At 36.1% G+C, this 25,873-nt stretch overlaps 1 protein-coding gene across 39 annotated transcripts in view; it reads right to left on the reverse strand.

Moving 5' to 3' along the window:
* Positions 1 to 25,873, reverse strand: part of ANK3 (ankyrin 3) — a 714,446-nt gene that overhangs the window by 65,276 nt on the left and 623,297 nt on the right. For 26 of the 39 annotated variants that reach the window (XM_063781816.1, XM_063781815.1, XM_054659637.2 and 23 more), the window contains 4 exons: positions 20,472 to 20,578; positions 15,090 to 15,314; positions 14,448 to 14,546; positions 12,166 to 12,320 (listed from right to left, as the gene is read on the reverse strand). In XM_063781816.1, the coding sequence (XP_063637886.1) occupies positions 12,166 to 12,320; positions 14,448 to 14,546; positions 15,090 to 15,314; positions 20,472 to 20,578 (586 nt within the window). The remainder of the gene's footprint in view (positions 1 to 12,165; positions 12,321 to 14,447; positions 14,547 to 15,089; positions 15,315 to 20,471; positions 20,579 to 25,873) is intronic. The other 13 variants (XM_003312571.6, XM_063781818.1, XM_063781817.1 and 10 more) reach the window with 1 other exon arrangement.

Below are 25,873 nucleotides of genomic sequence, written 5' to 3' on the forward strand. Positions count from 1 at the left end.
AAGGCATTAAAGCCACCCCAAATATAAAGTGAACATGTACATTTCAGATGCAGCAGACAAGTTGCAAGTGGAAATGCTCAGATTTCTAACTATATAAACAGAAAAGCTCCGAGGAGAAGCGATCAGTACCCTCCACATTCAAATTCTGACATATTTTATAATTTCCCAGCAGCTCAGGGACCCTCTGTGTTGTGTCCATTTTTTTTCAAAGCTTTTAGCAATTCTTTTGACACCATTAAAACTTGCATGGTTATTGACCTTCAATGTACATTTTAACAGTATTTTGAAGATAAGCCCCAACTCAAAGACACAACTAATGTGGGAATTTCAGGCACTGCTGTAGGCAAGGGGGACATTTAGTGTCTCCATGTACTATTCCTTAAATAGAATCACATGCACTGCCTTCTTCAACAGTCAGATTTCCAGGTGTCTACATGATGAAATGGAGAAACAGTATTCTATTTTTTTTTTTTTTTTTTTTTTGACAGGGTCTCACTCACTCTGTTGCTTAGGATAGAGTACAGTGGTATAATCTCTGCTCACTACAATTTTCACCTCCTGGATTCAAGCAGTTCTCCTGTCTCAGCCTCCCAAGTAGCTGGGATTACAGCCGTGCGCTACCATGCCCAGCTAATTTTTGTATTTTTAGTAGAGATGGGGTTTCACAATGTTGGCCAAGCTGGTATTGAACTCCTGAGCTCAAGTGATGTGCCCGCCTCAGCCTCCCAAAGTTCTGGGATTACAGGCATGACCCGTGAAAACCACGCCCAGCCCTCTCTGGTTTCTTATAACCAGGTTTCATCCTGTTTGTGTGCTTAAGATATTTATAAGTTTTTTCTCTAAGAATAAAAGCCAAGAAAAATACAAAAATATACAAAAAGTATTACTTAAATATTCTTTTGTAAAGAAAGGCATAATCTCTTCTTCAAGGGCTGCAGTTGATGGCTAGGCTATGAAATTCTAGGATATTGCATAAGTCAAAAAAAAATAAATGACATAGATAGTAGGTAAGTGTGAAAAGGCAAAAGGAGGAGGTAAAGCCATCAGTAATGTCACTACAGAATTCTTAGGATCTGAAAACTTATTACCTGACCATTAATAGGATTAGCATTAATAAATATTATATGTAAATAAAACACTAGATAACATTTTAATGTGTTAACACATTCAACTCAAACCTGTTTTTTCCCTGTTTCTTGCTTTTAAAAAAGGAAAGTGAAATACAAAACAAAATATCCTTAGCTCAGTGCTGGAAAATAGAGAACTAAATCCCCAGACAGCTGGAGAGAGGCTCCAAGGGGGAAGGAGGCAAGGACCCTCCACACTCAGCTAACTCTCACACCCTGACTGTGGCCACATTGCTCGGCATCATGAGTACCTTCCCCTAAGGCTTTTGAGTCTAATAAAATTATTAGTTGTTTTAAAAATTAGGTGTTCTTTTCATAAAGAGCAAGGTAGCCATAGTTAAACTATATTAAATTAAATGATGTTTGATATTGAGACCCGGCACACAGCAGGTGCTAAACAAGCATCTACCAAAGAAATCAACTGGGAATCAATGAGACTCAGACACTTTTCATATCAAACAACTGTACAGTTCTTTAAGTCTTGCTATAAAATATACGTACTAGTAGAGACTGGTTATTGTTTGTTCTTTTAGATTACTTTATTTTATTAGATACGAGGTTTCACTTTGTCACTTTGGCTGGAATGCAGTGGTATGATCATAGCTCATTCCAGCCTTGAACTTCTGGGCTCAGGCAATCCTCCCACTTCAGCCTCCTGAGTAGCTGACACTACAGATGTACATCACCACGCCCTGCTAATTTCTAAACTTTTTTTGTAGAGACTGGCCTTTGCTATATTACCCAGGCTGGTCTTGAACTCCTGGCCTCAAGCAATCCTCTGCCTCAACCTCTCAAAGTATTTGGATTACAGGCGTGAGCCGCTGTGCCTGGCCTAGTTTTATTTTTATTAAAAAAAAATGCACGTGAAAAAGTGGTTCTAATCTTCCTACTTTTTAATCCACAGTGAAATCTATTATGTCCATGTGTTTATAACTCAAATTACTGTTTACTTAATGAACATTTACACAAAATGAGTTTAACTTTCATAAGAATATAAAACTCTTTCTGGAAGTTTTGTATTACATATTTTAAAAGTATATCAGAGGCCGGGTACAGTGGCTCATGCCTGTAATCCCAGCATTTTGGAAGGCTGGGGTGGGTGGATCACCTGAGATCAGGAGTTCAAGACCAGTGTGGCCAACATGGTGAAACCCTGTCTCTACTAAAAATACAAAAATTAGCCAGGTGTGTCGGTAGGTGCCTGTAATCCCAGCTATTGGGAGGCTGAGGCAGGAGAATCACTAGAACCCGGGAGGTGGAGATTGCAGTGAGCCAAGATCATGCCACTGCACTGCAGCCTGGGTGACACAGCGAGACTCCATCTCAAAAATAAAGAAATAAAATAAAATAAGATAAAAGTATATCAGAGAAGTCAGATTTCCAGACAAATAGTAATAAAGCCTGATAATGTAAAAATGAACAGTGCCAATATTCTTTCTGGGATTGAACTTATATGTATTTAGATTTTAAAAACGGTCCTTACTAATTAGGTCAAAGAAGCAGCAATATATTACCAAGAATCCTTTGTTTTGTCCCATCCTATACATTACAGAAAAAAGCTCGACAAAATAATCTGCGGCACAAATGCAATGCCACTATCACATTCACATCTGCAGAGTTCCTAGCTCCTAATGCAATGTCCTCCAACCTGGCCAGTTCGTAAGAAACAATCGTACTACATGTTAGTACCACAGATTGCTGGGCTTCTGACTAGGCAGACCTGGGGTGAAACCTAAAAATCTGTTTTCACACTCTACCCAGGTGACTTTTTGACACATTTGAAAAAGCAATGTCTTGGTAGACTCTCATCCTGTACTTTGTCTTAAAAATTCAGAACCCAAATTGTTAAAAACATGACAACAGGACCCTATAAAAAATAAGAATGGTTTAATATGAGAAGAAAAGCTTATTGGCAAAAATAAATATTCATTACTTTTATATGGTTTTGTTTTTTAAAAGGATATTCTAAATAACTCCACAGCTACAGAATTGAGGGAGAAAAATGGCATAAGTTGCTGTAAAGTAAACAATAGAACATAAACATAAGAGCTTCTTACCTTTCAGGGTGATTCATAATGCCATAGACTATGAAAAGACCCTGAAATTCCTCTCTCCTCTCTCTTTTTAAAATCTGTTACTAAATTCTCACATACAAAAAGAGGATTAGAGGGAAAAGAGAAGTGAGTTCTGAAATAGGCAGTTTTGGCCAGGAGGAAGATTGAACTTTACACTTACTGAAGGTCTATTTTGTGTCAGGTCAATTATCATTTGGCCCACACAGCATTTTGGTAAAATAGGTGTCTGAAGTTCAGAGAGGTGAAGTGACTTGTCCAGATGGATTTAGCTCGTCAGTTTTAGAGCTTAGAACCTAGGTCTAGGAAAGGGGCGTTGGAAAGAGATGAAGTCACACAGACATGGACTTCAACCACTCTTTAACAGTGTCTTTGCAGACTACCTCACACATGAGTGGTGGTTGATAAATGGATGAGTAATGAATAGATTTGCAAATGCCGTGGTCGAAAAGGTGACCTGACTTCTCATTGACCCATCTAAGCAGCAGGCCTGATTACAGAGCCACTAATGTTCTATAGCCTTCTTGCCTCATAGATAAATGATAAATTTCTTAAGCACGTTGTAACTCAGTTTATTTGTAAAAGGTGGGACAGCATTCTCTGTGACTGAGGTTTTGTTACAAACAACAAGAATCATAAAATGCTTTGCAAATATAAATGGTTATGGAGACCATAATACAATGAAGCATAAATAACATGACTGAAATCATGTTCTGACTAAATGGGTTACTCTTAACGCTTTCAAATGACCATCTTGATTAGTTTTTGCCTCACTCTTATGGGCACACAATTAAATGTCTCCATCACTTGGTTAAATGGGGACACAGCTCTGTTTCCTATATCAATTTAGATTTCAAAGGCTATTTGTGACCTGGTCAGGGTGAAGTGTGAATAGTCCATGGAAGGAATACAAATGGCCTCAAGGTTTCCCAAAGGATGATTTGTGTATCAGGGTTAATTTCTAGTCAGGTGCAGGCTTTTCTCAGCTCCTCTAAGAATGGGGTACTTGATATTGAGAGGTGAAAAAGTAAAGGATTTTTAGAATGTTAGATTTCAAAAAGCAAGTTATGGGGTCTGTGGTAAGTCACTGTAGACAGGTGCCCAGGGTTGAAATATAGCTCTATAGTCAGTGCACCTGGACCTCAGGCAAGTTCCTGAACTTCTCTGAGCCATATGTTCCTCATCTATGTGATTAGGATGAGCAGTTTCCTCTGGGATGGATATGACAAAAAAATGACAGAAAACCACCCAGCACAATTCTGTTCACATAATAACTTAGAAGAGTTATATATTCTTTTCGAGGTCACACAGCTTTTGAGGGCAGCCAGAGAGTCAATCTGTAGCAGATCTAAGGAAATACACAAGTTATATTTTAAAAATAATTCTCTACAAAGTATAAATCTGAATTGCTATCATTTCCATTTCATTCCATTAAAAAAAATCACCAATTACTGAAAATTAAATATCAAATAAGTTGGGAGAAATGAAGAAAACAAAAAATAAATCTATAATATTCAACTCTAGTTATAGAATATGTAGAACAACATAGCATTTGTAATATATTTACTGAACTAGTTTAGAAAACTACAGGCATTTATCCCTTTGGAATTAAAGTTCAGCTCCATCAAAATACACAACTTTCATAATAAGTTCACATAAGATGTTATAGGGAAAAATCCTCAAATGATATAACTTGATCCTTCTTCCTTGAAGTAAACATCATAGAGATCTTTTCAATGTTTTAAAAAACATTTATTTTAAAATAATTATAAATTCATGGGGCATGGCAAAGATAGTACGAAAGGCTCCATGCACCTTTTATAATTTTAGTGTTTAACTCATATTCTTATTCAATTCTGTCATCTGCTTTATATATATTTGGGTCAGCATTATTTCACATCTTTATTCAGGGTAGAGATCCCCTTTGTTGTTTAGATTTGCACGTGTAATAAGTGCTGATGATGCAGAATGTCTGGAAACGATGATATACCTGCTTGTTTTTACCTACAGTTTTAGCAGTCTATTAATATAATTTCTGACAATCATATATTTTTAAAGCTATTTTTAGAAGATTAATTTTTAATCATTATGTGCTTATGAGATATTACTTTAAAAATCAGGGAGAAATGTGACTATTTTTTGAACTCTACCTTCAGTGTTGACATTTAAGATTACTTTGTACTCTGTGTGTAGAATGACCATAACCTGCCCCAGAGCCTTCCCCAGGCTCCAGACTTCCTCTCCCCATTTGGTGTAGCCTCCCTTCTTTCAGAAAGTTTTTCTCTCTCTTGGGTATGGGTCACTGGATTGAGAAAAAGTGTCACCAGCAGGGGGGCATATGCCTGACACAAGTCATTCATTTCTCCGTTCATGCAACAGACTATGATGAACTGACAACTCTGTATCAAGAGTTGTTATATGCAGTGGGCATAATGGCTGTCAACAAGTCAGAGTTGGTCTCTGCCCTCTTAGACTTTTGCAGTGCACCAAGGAAGATATCAAAGTTCAAAGTTGCAGTTATGGTACTGTGGGTGTATTTACCAGTTTGATCTGATTCTGGGGTTTAGGGAGGGCTTCCTGGAGGAAGAGAAGTAGGGGACGTCTGGCCACTGGAATAATCCTTCTAAGGTTTTCTTCCATGACTGCAGATTAAGAGACTTACATTTGTTTACTTTTCCATGTGTGCAAATAAAAACATGGTTTCAGGCAATTAGTCCCCATATGTCACTTTTTTCACCCCATTGTTTAAGCCATTACTGTTACATCTAAGGGAAAAATCAATTAATATGATTCTATCTTCAAAATCCAGAATCATAAATAGTGTCTTAAACACCATGAATCAATAACCTCGCATGAGCAGCAAATACAGAACACACTAAACTCCAAAAGCTTAGACCTGCAGTTTCTGGCACACTGGTCTCTCTGTTCACATCAACACTAAAGGTAGTGGAGGCTGATGTCCAACCTCGTGGACCTGCTTCACTGCCCTCAGAGGGCTAAAAGCTCTACTGTGCCTGATATGGGGGGTGGTGGGCAGGATGGCTGATGTCATTATTTTGATCCACTAATGTTTCATAAAGACATGTAATTTCTGGCAAATCCATATACACAAATGCATTAAAAACTTGTCCTTATTAATGCTTATTTGCTTTGTCCTAATTTTCATTTCTAAACTAGAATTTTTATTTCTACTAGTTTGGGGGACTGTTCTGCTACAGTTTCCTTTCCTTTCCAACACAATGGACATCATTCAGTTGATTTAAAATGCCAGTTTATGGCAATAGGCTGAAAGTCAGTATTTTGCTATGGTTTTTTTTTTTTTTTTTTTTTTTTGCACCCCAACCACAATCCTGATTTGGTTAAATTCTATTTTTATTCTCTCCTTGGGAATTTTTCAAAACTGTTACTAGATTTCTCCAGCAGACGGTGCTGTGCACAACATAAAGCTACACATTTCACATCGGTGCTCAACTGCTTCTACAATGACTTAACACTATTGGTCTCATGGCAAAAACAATTAAATTATATTGAAATGAACCTAATTGGCAACTTCTGAGAAGTCTGTTTCTAAGATACTGTTTATGTAGTCAGACAGTAAATTTAAAAAATTTTCTGTTACATAGCAAGTACCAATTTCCCTTTCCTGTTTACAATAAAACAATAGTGTAATTATTCAATCTAAAATGTATTATCTTAAAAACTTCATTCGCTCTCATTTGAAAGTTCAGCAATGACAAGAAAATATGTTCCTAGCATTGTAAAATTGTTTGGGGGAACTTCAGCAACATTTTGTTCCAAGACAGTGATTGGGATTTTTAAACAATGGCATAATTCATATATACTCAAAGCCTTCCGTGTAATACTTAGGTAGCAACAATTTTTGTGTTAAAACAAAATAGATATGTAAAACAAAGCATACACACTGTCCAGAGAGGCACTGTCCAGTAAAAATATAATGTCAGCTGGGTATGTAATTTTAAATTTCCTATAGCCACACTAAAAAATAAAAATAAACAGGTGAAATTAATTTTTTATTTGTTTTTTAGAGATGGAGTCTATGTTGCCCAGGCTGAGCTCCTGAAATCTTGACCTCAAGCAACCCCCCCACCTCAGCCTCCTGAGTAGCTGGGATTATAGGCACATTTTATTTAGATTAATATATCCAAAATATTACCATTTCAATGTGTAACCAATGTAAAAATTAATAATGAGATATGTATTTGGAGGAGGGTACTCATCCTCGCGTATCTGGTGTATTTTACATTTGCAGCATATTTCCATTTGTACTAATTTTATTTCAAGTGCTCTGTTGTTCCCTGGAGCTAGTGGCTACTGTATGGGACAGGGCAGGACTAGAACATTTCTGGAGCTTTTGGTTTGTAAATTAAGGACCTCTTCTACTAGAAAATTCCAGATGCAAGATAACAGCAAACTACAAAACACTCTTTGGGGTCTGACTTTGGAGATGTAATTTTAAACATGTTTAATTCAACTTTGTGAGTTTAATTAAAGTAAGGTTTTCATTAAACTTAAAAAGTTAATTCAGTTCGCTGCGTTATAATTTGGTGGGGGGAATGAATGTTTGTTTTCTGTTTGCAGCATCTTTTTCTTGGCTGAGAAAACAAAAATTGACAAAGACTAGAACAAAATCTATGTCTGCTGCCAAAGTTAAAAGTTGTTCTTGTTGCATGATACCTTAGTGGTGATGGCAAGTTCTTCACACCCAGACCAACTGTCCTTTCTGTGATTCTAGCCTCTTCAATAGACCTTTGCTAATACACCTACTTCGTTAGCAAAACCACTGATATTTTAGTCCCTGGGCTTGCTGGTGATAAGGAGTAACTTTTAATTCCCCCTTATTTTGCAGCTACAGTTTTTCCTGAATACATACCATATTTTTTGTGTCATACAAAGAAACTAAGAGGTGTCTTCATTAGTAATGGAAAACTTAAATACCAGCTGACATATATGTGGCTCTTTTGTTCTACACAAAGCACTTTCACAGGCATCATTCATTTGAGAGCATACAGAGGCAAAGGAGCAGTGCAGAGAGACAACTAGGTGTGGAGTCAGAAGTCCAGGTTTGGAAGACTAAATCTATTTACTGTTTCCGGGTGGTGGCGATGTTGAGTGTGTGTCATCATAATCAATGATGACCAGGGCTTTTACTAGCTGATGTAGTGTCTTTGTACGATTTGGAAAAGGGTGCCCACTTGGGGTGTATACAACCTTGTAGGTACACAGGTTGGCAACTAGATAGCAGCTTTGAGCAAATTAGAAAAAAGTACCCCTATGTCTTACAGGCCAGTGTCAGGGCAGATGGCTTGACAAGTGAAAAGGGCAGGATTTCAGACCCCATTTGCTCTCCTGCACAACTTACATGGCAGTTGTGACTATGACTAAACACTGATTGAGTGATTCTCATATATCAGGCATCAAGCTAGGAACTTTACATATATTAGCTCATCTATTCCCTATTAGTTCACTATTAGACATCCTCACTTTACACATTTAAACCAAGGCTCAGAGATCGAGTGCTTCGTTACGGTCACACAATGAGTAAGCGGTGGAGCCAAGATGAGAAGTCTAGTCTGTGTAACTTCCATAAATCATGATCCCAACCACCACATTACATGGGGCAAATTATCCTGCTCCTTAAACTTCTCTTTCCCGGGAGTTATTCTACCAGTTAAATTTGACTGTGTACATGGAAAGGCTTCACACATTTTAACACACTATAGGAACATAAACTGATATTTACAATTGTGTTAATAAATCAGAATATTTGCTAAGATGATTTTTAAATACTTGAGTTTTAAGATTTTCAGAGAAGAACCTACAACAGGACTGGTTATAAAAGTGGCATGTAGATTGGTTGTAAAGTAGCACATAGAATTCATCTATGGAGAAGGGGGTTGAAAAAGTAAACATTTATAACAAGACAGACATTATCAAGGGTCACTTGCCACAGATGACAGATAAAGCTTAATTGTTATGAAATTAATACATTATATTAAATAATGGTAAGACAATTTTTTTTTTTTTTTCTAAGACAAAGTCTTGCTGTCATCAGGCTGGAGTGCAGTGGCGCGATCTTGGCTCACTGCAACCTCCGCCTCCCGGGTTCAAGTGATTCTCTTGCCTCAGCCTCCCGAGTAGCTGGGACTACAAGCACATGCCACCACGCCCAGCTAATTTTTGTATTTTTAGTAGAGACGGGGGTTTCACCATGTTGGCCAGGATGGTCTCCATCTCTTGACTTCGTGATCCACTTGCCTCGGCCTCCCAAAGTGCTGGGATTACAGGCGTGAACCACACTGCACCCGGCCTATTTGTCTTTTTTAAGGAAACCTTGAGTGACCTGGTCACTGGTTTAATTCAGGAACTATTTTCATCTTGTTAATTAACAGTTATTCAGTAGCAAAATGGGAGGGGAACAGAGAGGATAAAAGAACATAAAAAACATGAAACCTCCTAAACTGTGCTTATGCTTCTCTCTGAACTAGAACTTTGAAAAGTTGTACCTTCAAGGAAGAAGTCGGCTTTTTAAAAAGACAGATTTGGGGTTTTTTTTTTGGCTGGTCTGCTTTTGAAGAGAGGAAAGTTCTGGTAAGAATGAAGTGTCTTTGGGGATATGAAAAGAGTGGCGAGAAAGGTTCGAGTTTGGCATACAATTTGATTAATTGAGCTTCAATTATAAAATATGTGTAGTGGTTGCTTCATTACTATTAAGTTTAATACATGAAGAAAATCTGTGCCTTGAAAATTCCGTCCTCATTTTTGCTCTAGTGGACTCCAGTACTTGATTCTTTAAGCCTGGAAGTATATGCATTTCCTTTGCATTGCCTAAAATGGAACCAAAGTTTATCTGGTCTTTAAAAATGTGGCAAGGAAATGCTATCTAGTTTTTCCAAAATAACACATAGAATCCAAGACAGAAGATTACATCATTGTTTCTTTACACCTTGGAAAACTACGCAGCCATAAAAAAGAATGAGATCCTATCTTTTGCAGGAACATGGATGGAGCTGGAGGCCGTTATCCTTAGCAAACTAATGCAGGAACAGAAAACCAAATACTGCATATTCTCACTTATAAGTGGGAGCTAAATGAGAACTTGTGGACACAAAGACAACAGACACTGGGGCCTACTTGAAGGTGGAGGGTGGGAGGAGTGAGAGGATCACAAAAAGTAACTAGTAGGTACTAGGCTTTGAACCTGGGTGAAAGAATAATTTGTATAATAAACACCTGCAATACGAGTTTACCTATATAACAAACCTACACGTGTAGGTTTGAGTTTGGCACTCAATCTCTCTGAGCCTTAGTTTAGGCTGAGGGAGGAGAACTGCTTGAACCCAGGAGGCGGATGTTGCAGTGAGCTGAGATTGTGCCACGGCACTCCAGCCTGGGTGACAGAGTGAGACTCCATCTCAAAAAAAAAAAAAAAAAAGAAAGAAAGAAAGAAAAGAAAAGAAAAGAAAAGAAAAGTAGACCTACATTTGGACCCCAGCCTTACTACTCAGTGGAATAACCTTAGCTATGTTACTTGACATCTCTGAACTTCAGTTTCCTTATAGGTGGAATTAAAACCACCTGATTAGCACCCTTATAAGTAAAGTGGAATTAAAACCACCTGATTTGCAGTGCTATCCTTTCTTTTTAAATTTTTCACATATGAAGGCATTTATCAGTGCTTCATGAATGCTAGACACTCAACAATTACTATTTTCCCTCTACCTTGCCGTAAAGCCATCTTTAAATTCATGGTTGGTGGTGATTGTGTCTTATACCAAACATTTGGCATGACAATTTTTTCTACAGAACAAATATAATGGTGATAATAACTCATAATTATCAAGGGCTTACTATGTAACAAGGACTGTATTTCATATGCGCCTCACATAATTATTTTATTTATTCTCAACAATAACCATAGGAAGTTAGGAAGGTAATCTCCATTTTGCAGAAGAAAGACAGGCTCACAGAGTTCAATAAATTTGCCCAAGGTCATTCCTCAAGTACCCTACGGTTCACCTCGCTCCTTTGTTCACACCTTGAAACTCACTGGAGACTATGCTGAGTGCATTCCAAAAGTCAGTGAATTGAAAAAGAGTGGATCTTATGGAATATGAATTATATCTCTAATAAAGCTGTTGTTTAAATAATTCCTGGATTTGGAGTGATTAGGAAGTGAGTATAAAGGAAGAATTAGCTCTGATATTTTTCTCTCAGCATCAGACGTTATGGTGAGCCTGTTCTCTAATTTTTTTTTTTTTTTTACATTTTTAAAGGAAAACTCTGCGTCAAACACCTATTCTCAAAACCAGACTATTCCCAATGTCTACTAAGAAAAATTGCTCTGGTTCTTAGGGTCAGACAGCCTGAAGAAGTTGTGTATGAAAAAGTGACATGTTCAGATATATATCAGTCTTACTAGGTCAAAGAATGAGACATTGAAACAACACAGACCCCAATAATTACCCTGAAACATTTTTTAAAGACTAATTATGGCCCAAGAGAAATCAAAAATTTATGAAGGATACTGAAATTATCTGGGAGAAACTTGAAAAAGCTGAAAGAGTCCAGAAATAATTCCAAAAATAAAATGTGAACATATTTTCTTCAAAATGCTCAGCATGCCTTGCATACTTTCCATTATTATTTCACCCTCTTCTTGCTCATTTTTGACTTAGAAAACTTCCTTTGGTATTGGAAAGATTGATGTATGTGATTAAAGATGGAATCATCAAAATACTTATACTTCTATATTACGGAGAATAAAGTTTGTTAGATTAAATGGAACTTCAGCATTATGATATAGAAAACAGCAACAAAAGCTGAAGAACTTGGGTCCTAGCTTAAAATACAAATGTGTGAAATTCAGGTCCTGCTTCATGTAATCTAGCCATTCCTTTAATTTCTGCCTGCAGACATTTACAGAACCAAGGAGCCATCATTATTACCTTCATCCATGCCATTAAGTAACTCGGTTAAATCTTCATTTTTGCTGTCAAACTGATGCTCCTTCCAAGTTTCACCATTTTCACTTCGAAGAACAATGAGTTCTCTCTCTTTTCCTCTCATGGACCCAAAGTGAGGGATTTCCACTATGACAGGGCTGGAAAAAAAATCCACATTATTTTGGTATCAAATTAAATATATTTATAGTATCATACTTAAAAAATGTTTCATTAACAGTATTCATTTGAAAATCAGAGGTGCCACTAAGGTTGGGAATGATTTCAAAGCTGCAGAATCATTTGCTAATTAAAGAATATTTTCGAAGCCTGAAAACATGCCATCATTCATTCATTCACAAACAGTTCCTGGAGGACTACCATATGTTAGGCATAGGATTTAATGGGGGAAATTTTTCAGTACATATAAATAGGAATTTTGAATCAGAATGGAAACTTTTTAAAGTAGACCATAAGAAAGTTGGTCCATTTTTAAAAGACACAATAGGTATATTATACAAATGCTAATGATTTAAAAGGACACAGTCATTTCTTTAAAAAAAAAATTCTATAAAGTTCCTAGTTTGAAAGATGATTGCTATATTTTCTCCTTAGCAAGAAAACAATCAATATGTTAACAACTCCTCCAACAGGCAGATTCCATGCTTTTCATGGCCTGTACAGTTAAGACAATTCCTGTGTTTTTCAATTTGTGAAATGGTAGTAGGTAGCTTCCATTCCTGGCTCTAATATAACCTGCATAGGAATACTTACACTTTCTGTAAAAGTACTTGTTGGTTTGAAATTGTCACATAATGACACAGTAATTTTTGACAGTGTCCTTTTGCAAAGGAATGTAAAAGAATGGCTGCAAATTGAACATAGCCAATCAAGCCACGGGAAATAATTTTGTTAAATTTTAAAGTAGGATAAATACTAAAAGAGATGAATGGAAGTAAGCAGACCACAATCACACACAGTTTATGTAGTTGGATTGTGCAGCTTTATTTTATGACATTTAAGTAGACAGTATCATTATTCTCCTACAGAGGTTGTATGGAACCCCATTTCTTAACCTATGTGTTTAGGTATATGTGATAACAGAAGATACAGGCTTAAATAAGTAAGAGCAGAAAAAGGGATAGTAGTTGTAATGATCAAATAATATAAATAAAAACATGAATATCGATTTATTAGAAAAGCATTTGCTTAAAACGGGGATGATAAATATGGTCATTTTGCTTTTAGCAAAATCATAATTCATTCAAATTAAAGATTAAAAAATAATTTTTATAATGCCTTTATTCTTCAAGAGGTAGAAACAAAATCAAGTGTTCTTAGCAGTATTAATAATTTCAAGATTAAGATATTTACCAGAGTTTTTAACTACACCTTATAATTAAACATTAAATTGTATTTATTTTTGAGAACAAGATACAATCTTTGCAGGTTAATATGTCAGATACTGTCTCTGTAAATATTTAAGGAATGTGGCTTTATGTATGATGTTCAATGATATTGGAGAGAAGGTATGAACAAGGGTCTTTGATCAAGGTGAAAGCCAAGCATAGCTTTTCATTAACAGGTTTCTTCATGCAGACTGCCAAGGCAAATACAACAATCAAACAGACAAGTGAACAAACAACAAATACCAATGCATTTCAGCTCAAACAAAACCAAACGAAACAATTTTATAACTTTAAAAGAATACTCTATCTGCTGCCTATTTAATTTTATTTAAATATCTTATTTTCCCAACACTTTTCAAAATCAGTTTACTTATTGATGACTTCTTCTCAAAGCCCATAAAAAATTACACAGTACTCATGTACTTTTAAAAGATCTAATTACACACACACACACATGCGCACGCACACGCACACACACAGGTGTACATACATGTAATTTATAGCAAATGTTGACTCAAAGCCTGTAAATACCTTCTCTTACACTGGGTTAAAGACTTTTGCTGTCTTAAAAAGTATCATATTCAGAAGAAACATTTCAAATAAAAGAAAGGTTTACAAAAGCACGAAGTTATGAAAGCAGAATGCTTGCAGTGAATTCCACATGCCTGAAAAGCACAAGATAGGTAGCGGTGCTACATTAAGTCAAGCCACTATGATTTTTTTTCTTTCAGTGACACACATCAACTGAAAGCATTAAAAAAAACTTAAAAAATAAAAATAAACTTAAGACAAGAATCAGACCATGGGTGTGACAGAAAAAAATTGAAAATGGAAAAAAAAAATTGTAGACATTCTGTATCTTGTCTATAAAGGTCCTACCCAATAAATTTTGTTCCTTGAGGCCCAAGCTGCAGGATTCGGCTAACCAAGCTCTCACCCTCATTTACAGGGGGAGGATTGGTAGGAAGATGCAGTTTACTGAATAACATCCATGCAGCAGAAAGAGAAACGAGAAGGGGAAATTGTGAACAAACTGTCAGTCACGACAGAGCCTGCCTGATTTGTACCCAAGTGCCACCTCAGAAAATGAATTAAATTCATTTTTCCTTTTTGTAAAATACCATATCACAATGAACTGTTTCCCAAAAAATTTTCTTTAAAAAGACATGTCCCCAAAGTAGCCATATATTCAATGCGGTAAAATAATTCCAGCATCTGTATTTTTTCCCTAGAATGGTGCCTTGACTTCTACAGGGACCACTGGGGTTCCGTGCACTTGCTGAGCAGAGAACATGCTTCTCGGTTAGTAAAAGCCTTGACTAGCAAACTGAGTTAAGAAAGTATCAGCCTATTAGCCTTTCACAGAATCACACAGCTTTGTGACCTTTGACACTTTACAAAAAGTATACTCAATCAGGTACAACTAAGCAGTTTTAAGAGTTAACTCCTTGAGTTAACAAGGGTAAAGAAAATCAAAGATGCATTGTGAGGGCCAAGGTTAAAATTGACAAAACAACTTACCCTAAAAATTGTGCCCCTGCAGGACCCATTTCTACCAGCCTACTGGCTAATCCCTCTCCTTCCACCATGGGGGGTGGGTTGGCCAGTTTATGTCTCTTTACCAAACGGCAGGTGATTCGAGTGGGGGCCGTACACTTGCGTGGAGGAATGATGATTCTCATCCCATGATGACGGCTTCCTCTCATGGAGCCCCCTCTCGCGTCCACCATAAAGCTAACCAGAAACCTGAGGGGAGAAGATCAGAGGCCAATTCAAGGACGGAAATAAACTGTGTTCACAGCAAGTTTGGAAATTAAATGTTTATGTTTATTTAAAGCGACAGACAATGTAGCTATCATTTCCTCTAAAGATAAATCAGAAGTCAATACAGTGGAGTCACATCAAACATGCATTTAACTTGTGCACTTTGCAAAAACTGAAACACAACTTGTTTTTGGTGGAACATGGCCCCCATAGAAAAGCCAACTACTTTACCAGGCTCAAATGGAAGGAATAAGGAAGGTTTCAAAACTGGAGTAAAAACGGTCTAGTAACAGGATTCTCATGCATTTAAAACAAAAAAACTGTGGTCTTTATATTCAAAGGTCATTTTAACTATACGTGGTTTTTGCCATATGCTGCCATATGATCTCTTACAAGTAAGATGAAACTCCACAGTATGTCTTGACATTTACGACTCATAAAATAAATGTATTTTTAATCATACCAACACTAATTTTTACTATGATGAAGCAGAATATAAGAATAAAAGCAGGAGATGACTAGATTTGCTACGGTGATTTTCATGGAAAGAGATTAAATGTTTTCAGTATAAATATGGGCTTAAAAGCTGTCTGAAATAACCTACATTTGAATATTTTATACAATGATTAAAAAAGTGGAACTTAGACTTTTAGAAAATGGGTCTAAATAATATAATTCTGTCATTGGCCTTTTATTAAAGCTAATAAGGAAAAAACTGTCTGCATGTATGAATAGGTATAGAACTATAAAGAAATTAACTGTTATTTTTGGGTAGAAGCATATTGGAATCACTGTCTTCTATCACATATGCATGGGCCCACTATCATCATCACAGAGTTATAACACAGTTATCATTATCACAGAGTTATAAGTAAACATAAATCAATGAGTTCAATGTGTGGAAGAGTTAAGGTCAGACAGGGGAACACAAATATATCCCTGTATTCTAGTTTCCACGTATGAAAATACACAGATTACTACTAGCACAGTACAAAATGGTGATAATTAGAAAATTGTCTGAATTCTTAAAGTGTTTTTAGAAAAAAAAAGTCCCATCCATCAAAAATCTTTACTATTTTTTCCCCTAAAAACAATGCTAACATCCTGCAAACAGATTTTAAGACCTTGCATGGACTTCCTAGCTGGGGACCATCTTCTGAAGAATGATACCTCTTGACCTTGAAAGAGTGACCTTTTCAAGCAAACTGGCCTGTGATCCCCACAGGCAGAGGCAATGGGCTGGCGATCATTTTTCAGCCTATCAGATTCCTAGAACCAACTCTGCTCATCAGTAAGGTGGACTCATCTTCATACCCTTTTGCTCATTTTGGATTTAACCATTTTACTCTGAATGAATTTATGTCTTTTACAACATTCTATCAATTTTGGGAGATTGGGACCACTATGATAATCAAGGTAAAAGGGGAAAACACTGACTATCTCAAAAACAAAAAGAAAACAAAAATCACTCCTCCCTAGTCAAAGAAAAAGATACTTGTTCACTTGTACAAGTGTCGGGATGAATTGTTACCAATGCTAAAAGACATGAGGCTCACCTGAAATTGCTCTGGGCTGCCTACATTTTCTTAGACATACGAATATTTAACAACTACTTTTATTCAATAATGAAGGCAAAATGGCAATATTATAAGACAAAATCAAATCATTCCCTGCACTTAGTAGTTGTAACTACAAAATCAATTTTTCATTAGGAATAATAGTAACAGAATGGATTTAAAACAATTCACGACAAACTCTGGGCTTGAAGATTCAGTTGTGTCAGTACACACATACACCCACACTGGAATGTTTCCACTGAGAGGGGAATGTTTGCCCTGGCAACCGCTGAGTCTCAACAATATAGATAGTAATTCTGGTTGGGTCTGTCTTGTTCACTGATTGACCTGCAGAGCCAAGCACAATTCTAGCACAAAATAGGGACATGATAAATGTTTACTGAATGAACCAATGAATAAAACTATTTTGCTTAGAAACTGTGTAGGTGAGACTTGGTTACTAATACTAATGGATTGATGGGTGGATAGATAGGTAGATAGCTGATTGGAGCTGAGCGGACTGAAGGTAGTGTACAGTTTATCAGATTAAAATAAAAATATCTCAGCTGTAAAGAATATCAGAACCAATGGAAAAAACACTAGTTAAGATGATATTAACAACAAACTGGAAGAGTCTCTTTCTCTGTGTTCTGTATAGCACACAGTACCTGCCTGGTGCTCATCAGCAACCATTTATTGTTCTGAGGTTCTCAACTTCATAGAGTCAACAGACTGAGGAAAAGTGGGACTATTCATTAAACAGGACATGGGTCCTATTATTTAATAACATTATAAAATATAGTGATTTGTTTTACAAACTCATGTCTTACATATTCTGTGTGAAAAAGTCATGCAACATAACTTATAGAACAAATTAAAAAGGTGATATATAATAATATTTGTATCATTAATATTTAAACTATAGCACAAATTCTACAAATGATCCTAAAACTAATACATGAATGTTTCTAGTTTTAGGAACAGCAGGATGACAAATGCTGATATACTACAGACATTGACACGATCTAACTATGGGAAAAATTCACATAAATTAAAAATACAAAAAGGATGGTTCACATAAAGGACACAGTTATCACCTTGAATCATACTGAGGAAGTGGAGAAGAATAGCTGCAAAATAATTTAGAAAGCAAATGGGAAGAATTAATGTAATATAATTAGAAGCAAGCAACAGAAAATGTCAATGACAAGCAAAGGAAAAATAAAAACCATCAGAAAATGAAACCAGGGCATCTGGCATTTGTGGGACAACCTAGAAAAATATCTGCCTTACATAGCTGCATAAACTGCAAGGACCTGGCATCAGTGAAATATTTCTAAGTGCACACCAGGTCTATATTTTCCTTTTCAAATAAGCCCACACCTGCTGCCATTACTTTTGCTTTCCTGCACATGTCTATTGTCTCTCGTCTTCAATAACATTCAAGGTGAAGGGGAGATAACTTGCATACTCAAATACTTCATTGTTTTTAATGTATGGGAAAGTTCATTTCTGATTTTGTTATCATGTTTCTTCAACTTCTCAGTTTACTAAATTAAGCCCTAGTACCTTGTCTTTGATTTGTAGAGAATACAAAGTGATGGTTTCAGGTCTTCGAAATATGGCGGCAATTCATCAAGCATGATTCAAAAAACTCTTCAACATGTTTGCTCCCTGAATGTATCCCAGATGTTATATATTTTCCTTCTTGAATCTGATTTTTTCTTTTGCTTTTCCAATATTAGACCCATATGCATTGAATATAAATTATATAAATATTTTTAGCAGTTTAAAATTATAATAATTCAAGGTTTCTCTAATTGAGTTAAAGAAATGCAATGTTACTAACTCAAAAGCCACCATAAAGTTTATAATTTATGAAACACTTTCATGTCAATTATTCCCATTTGAATGATATTGCTCTGTTTCTCAGAATTGTAGTATTACAAAGCCAAAATCTATAACGGTATTTTAACCTGAAGCATTCCTCTGAGTCTGATTTTTTATTTGTAAAATGAGGATAATGAGTAATACGTATCTCACAGAATCATTATAAGGTTCAAGTAAATATAAATGAGACAATACATGTAAAAGATCTAGCACAATGCCAGGTACACGACAAGAAGTAAGTAAACGTTAGCTATTACAATTTATTTTAATTAGGAGCAGCAGCAAATACTTCATATAATATATGAAGCACTTCACAAAAGTTAATTGTTGTTAATTTATTTAATTCCAAAATAATCTGCCCTTGTCCTTGATCACAATTAACTTATGGCCTAAATGCCAATTTCAAAGGCAAAAATACCTTGAGATATTCATCATTTTAATGAATTATTTTGATTCTACTTATATGGATGTCAATTATCCCAAATTTGAATTACCCAAAGATGAAGAATCCAGTATCTAAAGATACACTAATTTATTAATTCAGTAATTGAAGCAGGTCCCCTTTTAGCCTCCTGCCTCGAATTCCATTGACCAGGGAGGCAGGATGAGGAGGCTACTCGATGTGGTTTTTAACCACAGCACTTCCAGTGTAGACACTGGTATGTTTTTTTTTAAGTAAATATCTTTATTCTTTTGATTCATTTTTTAAAATTACAATTTAATACAACTTAATTGTAATTTTATTTCAGAAATGCAGAGGCACCAACTTGAAAGTTCAAATTTATATATTCTTTTAAAAGGAAAATCACACAAATCATTTATCAAATCAAAGACCTGTATCATATGAGAAAAAAATGACAATACCAGAGCTTACTGCTCATTTAAAAACTAAATATTTGCTAGGTGTGGCGGCTCATGCCTGTAATCCCAGCAGTTTGGGAGGCAAAGGTGGGCAGATTGCTTAAGCTCAGGAGTTTGAGAACAGCCTAGGCAACATGGCGAGACTTCATCTCTATGAAAAAATACAAAAATTATCCGAGCATGGTGGTGCACACCTGTGGTCCCAGCTGCTCAAGAAACTGAGGTGGGAGAATGGCTTGGGCCCAGGAGGTAGAGGTTGCAGTAAGCCAAGACTGCACCACTGCACTCCAGCCTGGCTGACAGAGCCAGACCCAGTCAAAAACAAAAAACAAAAACAACTACTAAATATTTGAGAGAAATTCTTCTATTATTAAGGGAAGCACAAAAGTCAGTTAAGGTAAATTAACAGGCATACTTACATATTTAATTTTCTATTGGAAAGAAAAATCAGATACCTAGAAAAACTTCATTTGAATAGAAAAGTAAAACGGAGAAAAATCATTATGTTTCAAATTTTAAAAAACTTAAAAAGGAAATTTTCTGAAAAGGAAAATTAAAGACCTAGAAGATTAGAATAGCCAGGAAAGTTTGTTGTACTAATAATTTCATTATTTTTCTAACAAAATTAAATTTTTCTCAAAAAAAACTCATACAGAATTACTTAGAAAAAAACAATGATTTACAAATACATCTCACATATACTAATGAATATACATTTCATACATGAATATATTCATATATATGACGCTTGTTGATGTGAATTTATAACTCTCAGTAATAAATGCACTGTTCATGTAGTAGGATAATGAAAAGTGACATTTAGGTTACTTACCCAGAATGAATGGGGCTTGAAACAAGATTGACATTGTCTAAGGTGTCTGCAGCCCAGCTGTAATGTCTAAGAGAATCTGAATCAAATTCCCTTGTGAATGTTAGATGCTGAAAAATAAAATGGTAAATTAAATTACATCAACAAACCATACAAGACTGGTTTCTCTACACATATAAAATATATCTGTATTCCTCTAATTCCAGATAGACTTACATTCAACATAAATAATTTTTAAATTCTCCTCTATAGAAATACATTGAAATCTGAGTGTAATGTTAGAAAATAAAGTCTATTGATGTATTGTTTTATTTCAATCTTTTAAGAAAGCTCCCTGGGTAACTGACATGGCAAAGAAATATCACAGAATTAACTCCAACTATGATTTTAAGCACATGTCACATTTTCAACATGTCTCCAAATTAATCCTATAACAACTGTAATTTTTTTTCCCAATTCTCAAAATAAAAAATGAAAAATTCAATCTTGATGACTTCTGGTTCCAAGTGGGGCGGAGTAGCTAGTAGCAGCCTAGTGCTTCTTCCAAGTAAGCCAGATAAAATACAGCAATCGTATCTGAATGCAGCAGAGGGCGGTTGAAGCATCGAGAACTAAAAGAACTACCAAACTCTGGGAGGGTGAACATCTTCAGGAGTTGAGTTGACTTTCTGTTGCCCATTTTTAACTTACAGGCTTTTGTCAGTTACCAGTGCAAACAGATTTGTACTTTTAACCTACAGGGGTCACTGTTGTTGAACAGAAAAGCCAGGAGAGTTTTGGTGGAGATTTGGGTGGCCTCAAGCATGCTACAGTTTCCTGCTAAGAACATTTGCTGAATTCCGAAGCTGTGCAGAACAGGAAGCTCAAAACCTAACCAGAAATATCTCTGAAGAGCATAATGGAGATTTTTGGCAGTAATGAGAAAATGACTTAAAAGTTTAGAACTTATAATGGGAAGAGATTTGAAGATCATACAACGATTTTAAATAAGGATGCTGGTGTGCTGGGGGTACCAGAGGTAGTGTGAGCTTTCACCAGGGCTGCAGACCAGCCTCATTTCAGCAAAATCTTAATTGAATTAAAATTTACTATTCTATTTGCCTAGCAGAGGGAGGGCAAACATTCTGTGAAGGAATATATCACCATCGGGTGTGTCCACAATTTTTTATACACCATGTCTAGCATAAAGTGAAAAATTGCCAAGCATGGTCAGAGTCGGTGGATAAAAGCAGAAAAATGAAATAAAACCAAACCAAGCTAGAGAGACACTATAAATAGACTCCCAGGCCATCCTGATTCTGAGGTAAGCTAAGTGCTTTATAATAACTATGATTAGTATATTTACAAAAACACAGGGAAAGATAGAGAAAATAAACTAAATGGGATAGAATGCTAGAATATACATAAGAAGGAATCAAATGGGCATTGGTTCAGTGCTAAATACAATGTCAGTTCTTTACTTAGACACAATATAAAAGAGGGTTAAGTCAGAGCCCTAAATGGAAAACTATACAAAATGAAGGATAGGTTAAAAAAAAGAAAGAAAACAGTACAAGATGTGGAACATTGAGAGATTTTAACATAGGTGTAAATTGGACCCTTAGAAATACAAGAGAAGAAGAGACTAAAGTAGAAGCTGTATTTGAAAAGATAATGGCTATGAATGTGCCAATGTGATAAAAGATATTAGCCCACAGATCCCCCAAAATCTGCTGCCTACTGAAACCTCAGTGAAATGACAGTCACATAGTTAAAAATACAGACACAGAAAGGACAGAGAGAATAAGAGAAAACACATCGGCAGAAAAACAGAAGGATTGGCTAGAATTCTCTTTAAAAAGTGATTTGACCTTCATAATCCCCTCAGTTGTCAAATAATGATCCCCTGCCATCACTACCACCAACCCTAGCAGAAGACTAGAAGGCTAGAGGCACCATATTGAAAATGGGGATTGTACACTGAATATTCAGAATCGCACCCTTCCTTTACTGGTCTCCCAGACACAGCTGGGGACAGAGTTCTAGGCAAAAAATGGGAAGTCTCTGAGGATTCTGACCTGCCCATTGGAATTTCCCAGTGAAATGTTCTGGCTTATTACTTCAGTGGAAATCACGGATAACAACCTCTACACCATATAGAGAGCTTCCAATGAGCTTATTAATGAGTAGACAGCTGACCGTCACTAGACTGCTGAGAAAAGCATCTAGTATAAAAACAAAACAAACAAGCAAACAGAAGGAAAGCAAATTGCAGGAAACAGGCTTTTCAGGGAGAAGAAAACTTAAAATTATTCATTAATATCTAGAGAGAGATGAGATATTTTTACACCTATGAAACAATAGACTACTTATTAAAAAAAGAAACATTTAGGGAAAAATAACTCTTAGAAGTAACAGATATATTGAAAAAAAACCTTAGAAAGTATAGAGAAATTTTTAACTCTAGAAAATAGGAGAGAAAATACAAGAAAGCAAAAGATAAGTTCAGGAGGTTCAAATCCTCCCCTCAGTCTAAAAAAAAAAGAAGTCCTAGAAAGAAAAAAAAAATTGTGAACAAAGGAAAATAAATCAAGGAAACAATTTAAGAAACTTTTCCAGAGCTGAAGACAGAGGTTGCCAGCGTAAAATGACCCAGTGAGTGACCAACACTGTGAATACAGAACCCATTGTGGTACATCATCGTAACATTTCAGAATTCGGAGACAAAGACAGAGTCTATAAACATGGAGAGAAAAAATGGTCACAGATGGAGGGTCTGTGTCAGACTTTTAACAGCAAAACGTGAAGGTAAAAGGCAATAGAGCAATTCCTTTAACATGCTGACAGGAAATGACTTCAAGTCAGAATTCTATAACCAGCTAAATTAAAAACAAGTATAAACTAGACAGATATTTTCAGATATATAACACCTTAAAAAACATATTTCTCATGCACTCTCTGAGGAAACTAATGGAAGATGTACTCCACCAAAGTGAAGGACTGACCCAAGAAAAGGGAGGGCATGGACTCCAACACAAGAGAAAACAAAGGGAATTTTCATGGTTATGATGAAGGAAGACCCAAGAGCACATCTGTGTGCAGTGGACCTACAAGGAATATAACAAGTAAGAAAGCTCTAAGCGAGATGAGGTAAGTAGACGAGACACATAGATCACCTAATGAATGTGAACATATTGAGAGATTTGTACAACTGGGGGAGAGTTTTGGGGTTGGACTATTGATATGCACAGAGGACATCAAGCAAGTGAAAAAACTCCAGGGAAAATAAAATATTGTGCTGGAAAGAAAAAGCAATCAGGTCAGGCACGGTGGCTCATGACTAATCCCAGCACTTTGGGAGGCTGAGGCAGGTAGATCACTTGAGGTCAGGAGTTTGAGACCAGCCTGGCCAACATGGTGAAACCCCTTCTCTACTAAAAATACAAAAAATTAGCTGGGCGTGGTGGCACGCACCTGTAATCCCAGTTGGGAGGCTGAGGCAGGAGAATCGCCTGAACCCGGGAGGCGGAGGTTGCAGTGAGCCGAGATTGCGCCACTGCACTCCAGCCTGGGTGACAGAGCAAGACTCCGTCTCAAAAAAAAAGAAAGAAAAAGCAATCATAATATAAGCCACATATGTGAGTAACATTTACATAGGCATAACAAGATAAGCATCAAAAATAAATTACAACTGTTTGCGGAAATGGGAGGATACGAAGTGTGCATAGGGAGGAAAAGTGTGGAAAAAAAAGCTTCATCTTTCATTTGGGGAAGTCAATAAATAATTCCTGAAATGGAGAAAAATCAACAAGAACAATATACATGCAGTATTTAGAGATATCCAAGCACATCATACGAGTTATCAAAAATTATTCCAAGCACTTGTCTCTGGAAAGGAGAACTTGGGGACTGAAGGTGTATATGGGGATTATGTTTTTTCCTAACAAGTGTGTCTTGTAGAATGATGTGGCTTTTTATTTAATTGCATAACTTTGGTAATAATAAAATCTAAATTTAAAAACTTACTCTGAATTACACAGATTTTTTAAAAATAGCCCTGAAGTCAAATTGAAAAATAAATTTGTAGAGCAATTACATGCAAGTCGCTATCTCACCCACATCCTAGGAAAATGCAAAAATGAATGAGGAACAGCTTTATCTGCATTTAATGAGCGAGGACACATCTAGTGAATGGGTGTGCAATTAAGCTTCTAATAAGAATCCACGGAACCAAGATTCTAACCCGTCAAAAGCAATAAACCATTTAGGAAAGTTCCCAAATTCTATATGGATTAACCAAATATGAGGTGTTGGTTTCAGTCTGGCCTTATTTAACAACAACTTATACTGACTTTTGGAGACCCAAACCAACAAACCTTCAGAGTAGGGCAAAACACTTAATACAAAGTAGTGATGCTCCTTTAATTTTTTTGGCATGAGTGGAGTGGAGGGCAAGCTACAGTTCTTACACTGGGGAGCCTAAGGTTATTTTTCACAAAGGTTCATTTTTTAAAAAAAAGTTCTCATAAATAAATAATATCATTCCTCTTTGGTAATTACAGTAAATTATTTACCTTTGGTACTCTTAGAAACATGCACTGGTGCCATTAATTATTGAAACAATGAATTATGTCTCACAAAAAGGTATCACTGCAATCATGTAATATTTATCAAAGCCAGAGTGTGCCAGGACATGGATTCCACATCCCTCTGAGTCCTTTCTTAACTTCTTTAGTCTTGCAACTCTGCCACTCATTGAAGCTTTGTTGTAACATGAACAAATCTCATACTTGATCAAAACAATGAGCTATATATTATTTTGAGCTATATGTCCCAATATTTGTCCCAGATAGTAACACTTAAACATGTTTTTAGGTACCTTAGTGCTTTCTCTTCTGAGTTTTGTGGTTTCTTCAGGTTTATGAGCAGACGTAACTCAATTTTAATAACCTAAATACAGGGAAACAAAATACTCTTCCTATGGAGCATCCATCTAAATATAAAATGAAGCAATTCAATGGAACCTATGGTTTTATACATAGATACTGAATTGGTATTTCATTTCCATGCTACCTGTCTGCAAAGACTTACTCCTACAGATTAGAATCTACTTAAAACCGAAATATAAAATTTCAACTATTCACTTATGTTTGTTCTGACATGTTACTGTGCATAGCACCACAGTACTAACAAAAAAACTTTGCCTCTATTTAATTACTGAACAAATACACATTTAAAATGATTAACAGGGCCAGGTGCGGTGGTGGCTCATGCCTATAATCCCAACACTTTGGGAGGCTGAGGTGGGTGGATCACTTCAGGTCAGGAGTTCAAGATCAGCCTGGCCAATACGGTGAAACCCCATATCTATTAAAAATTCAAAAAGAAAACTAGACGGGTGTGGTGGCATGCACCTGTAATCCCAT

Source organism: Pan troglodytes, chromosome 8 (genome assembly GCF_028858775.2).
Source record: "Pan troglodytes isolate AG18354 chromosome 8, NHGRI_mPanTro3-v2.0_pri, whole genome shotgun sequence".
NCBI lineage: Eukaryota > Metazoa > Chordata > Mammalia > Primates > Hominidae > Pan > Pan troglodytes.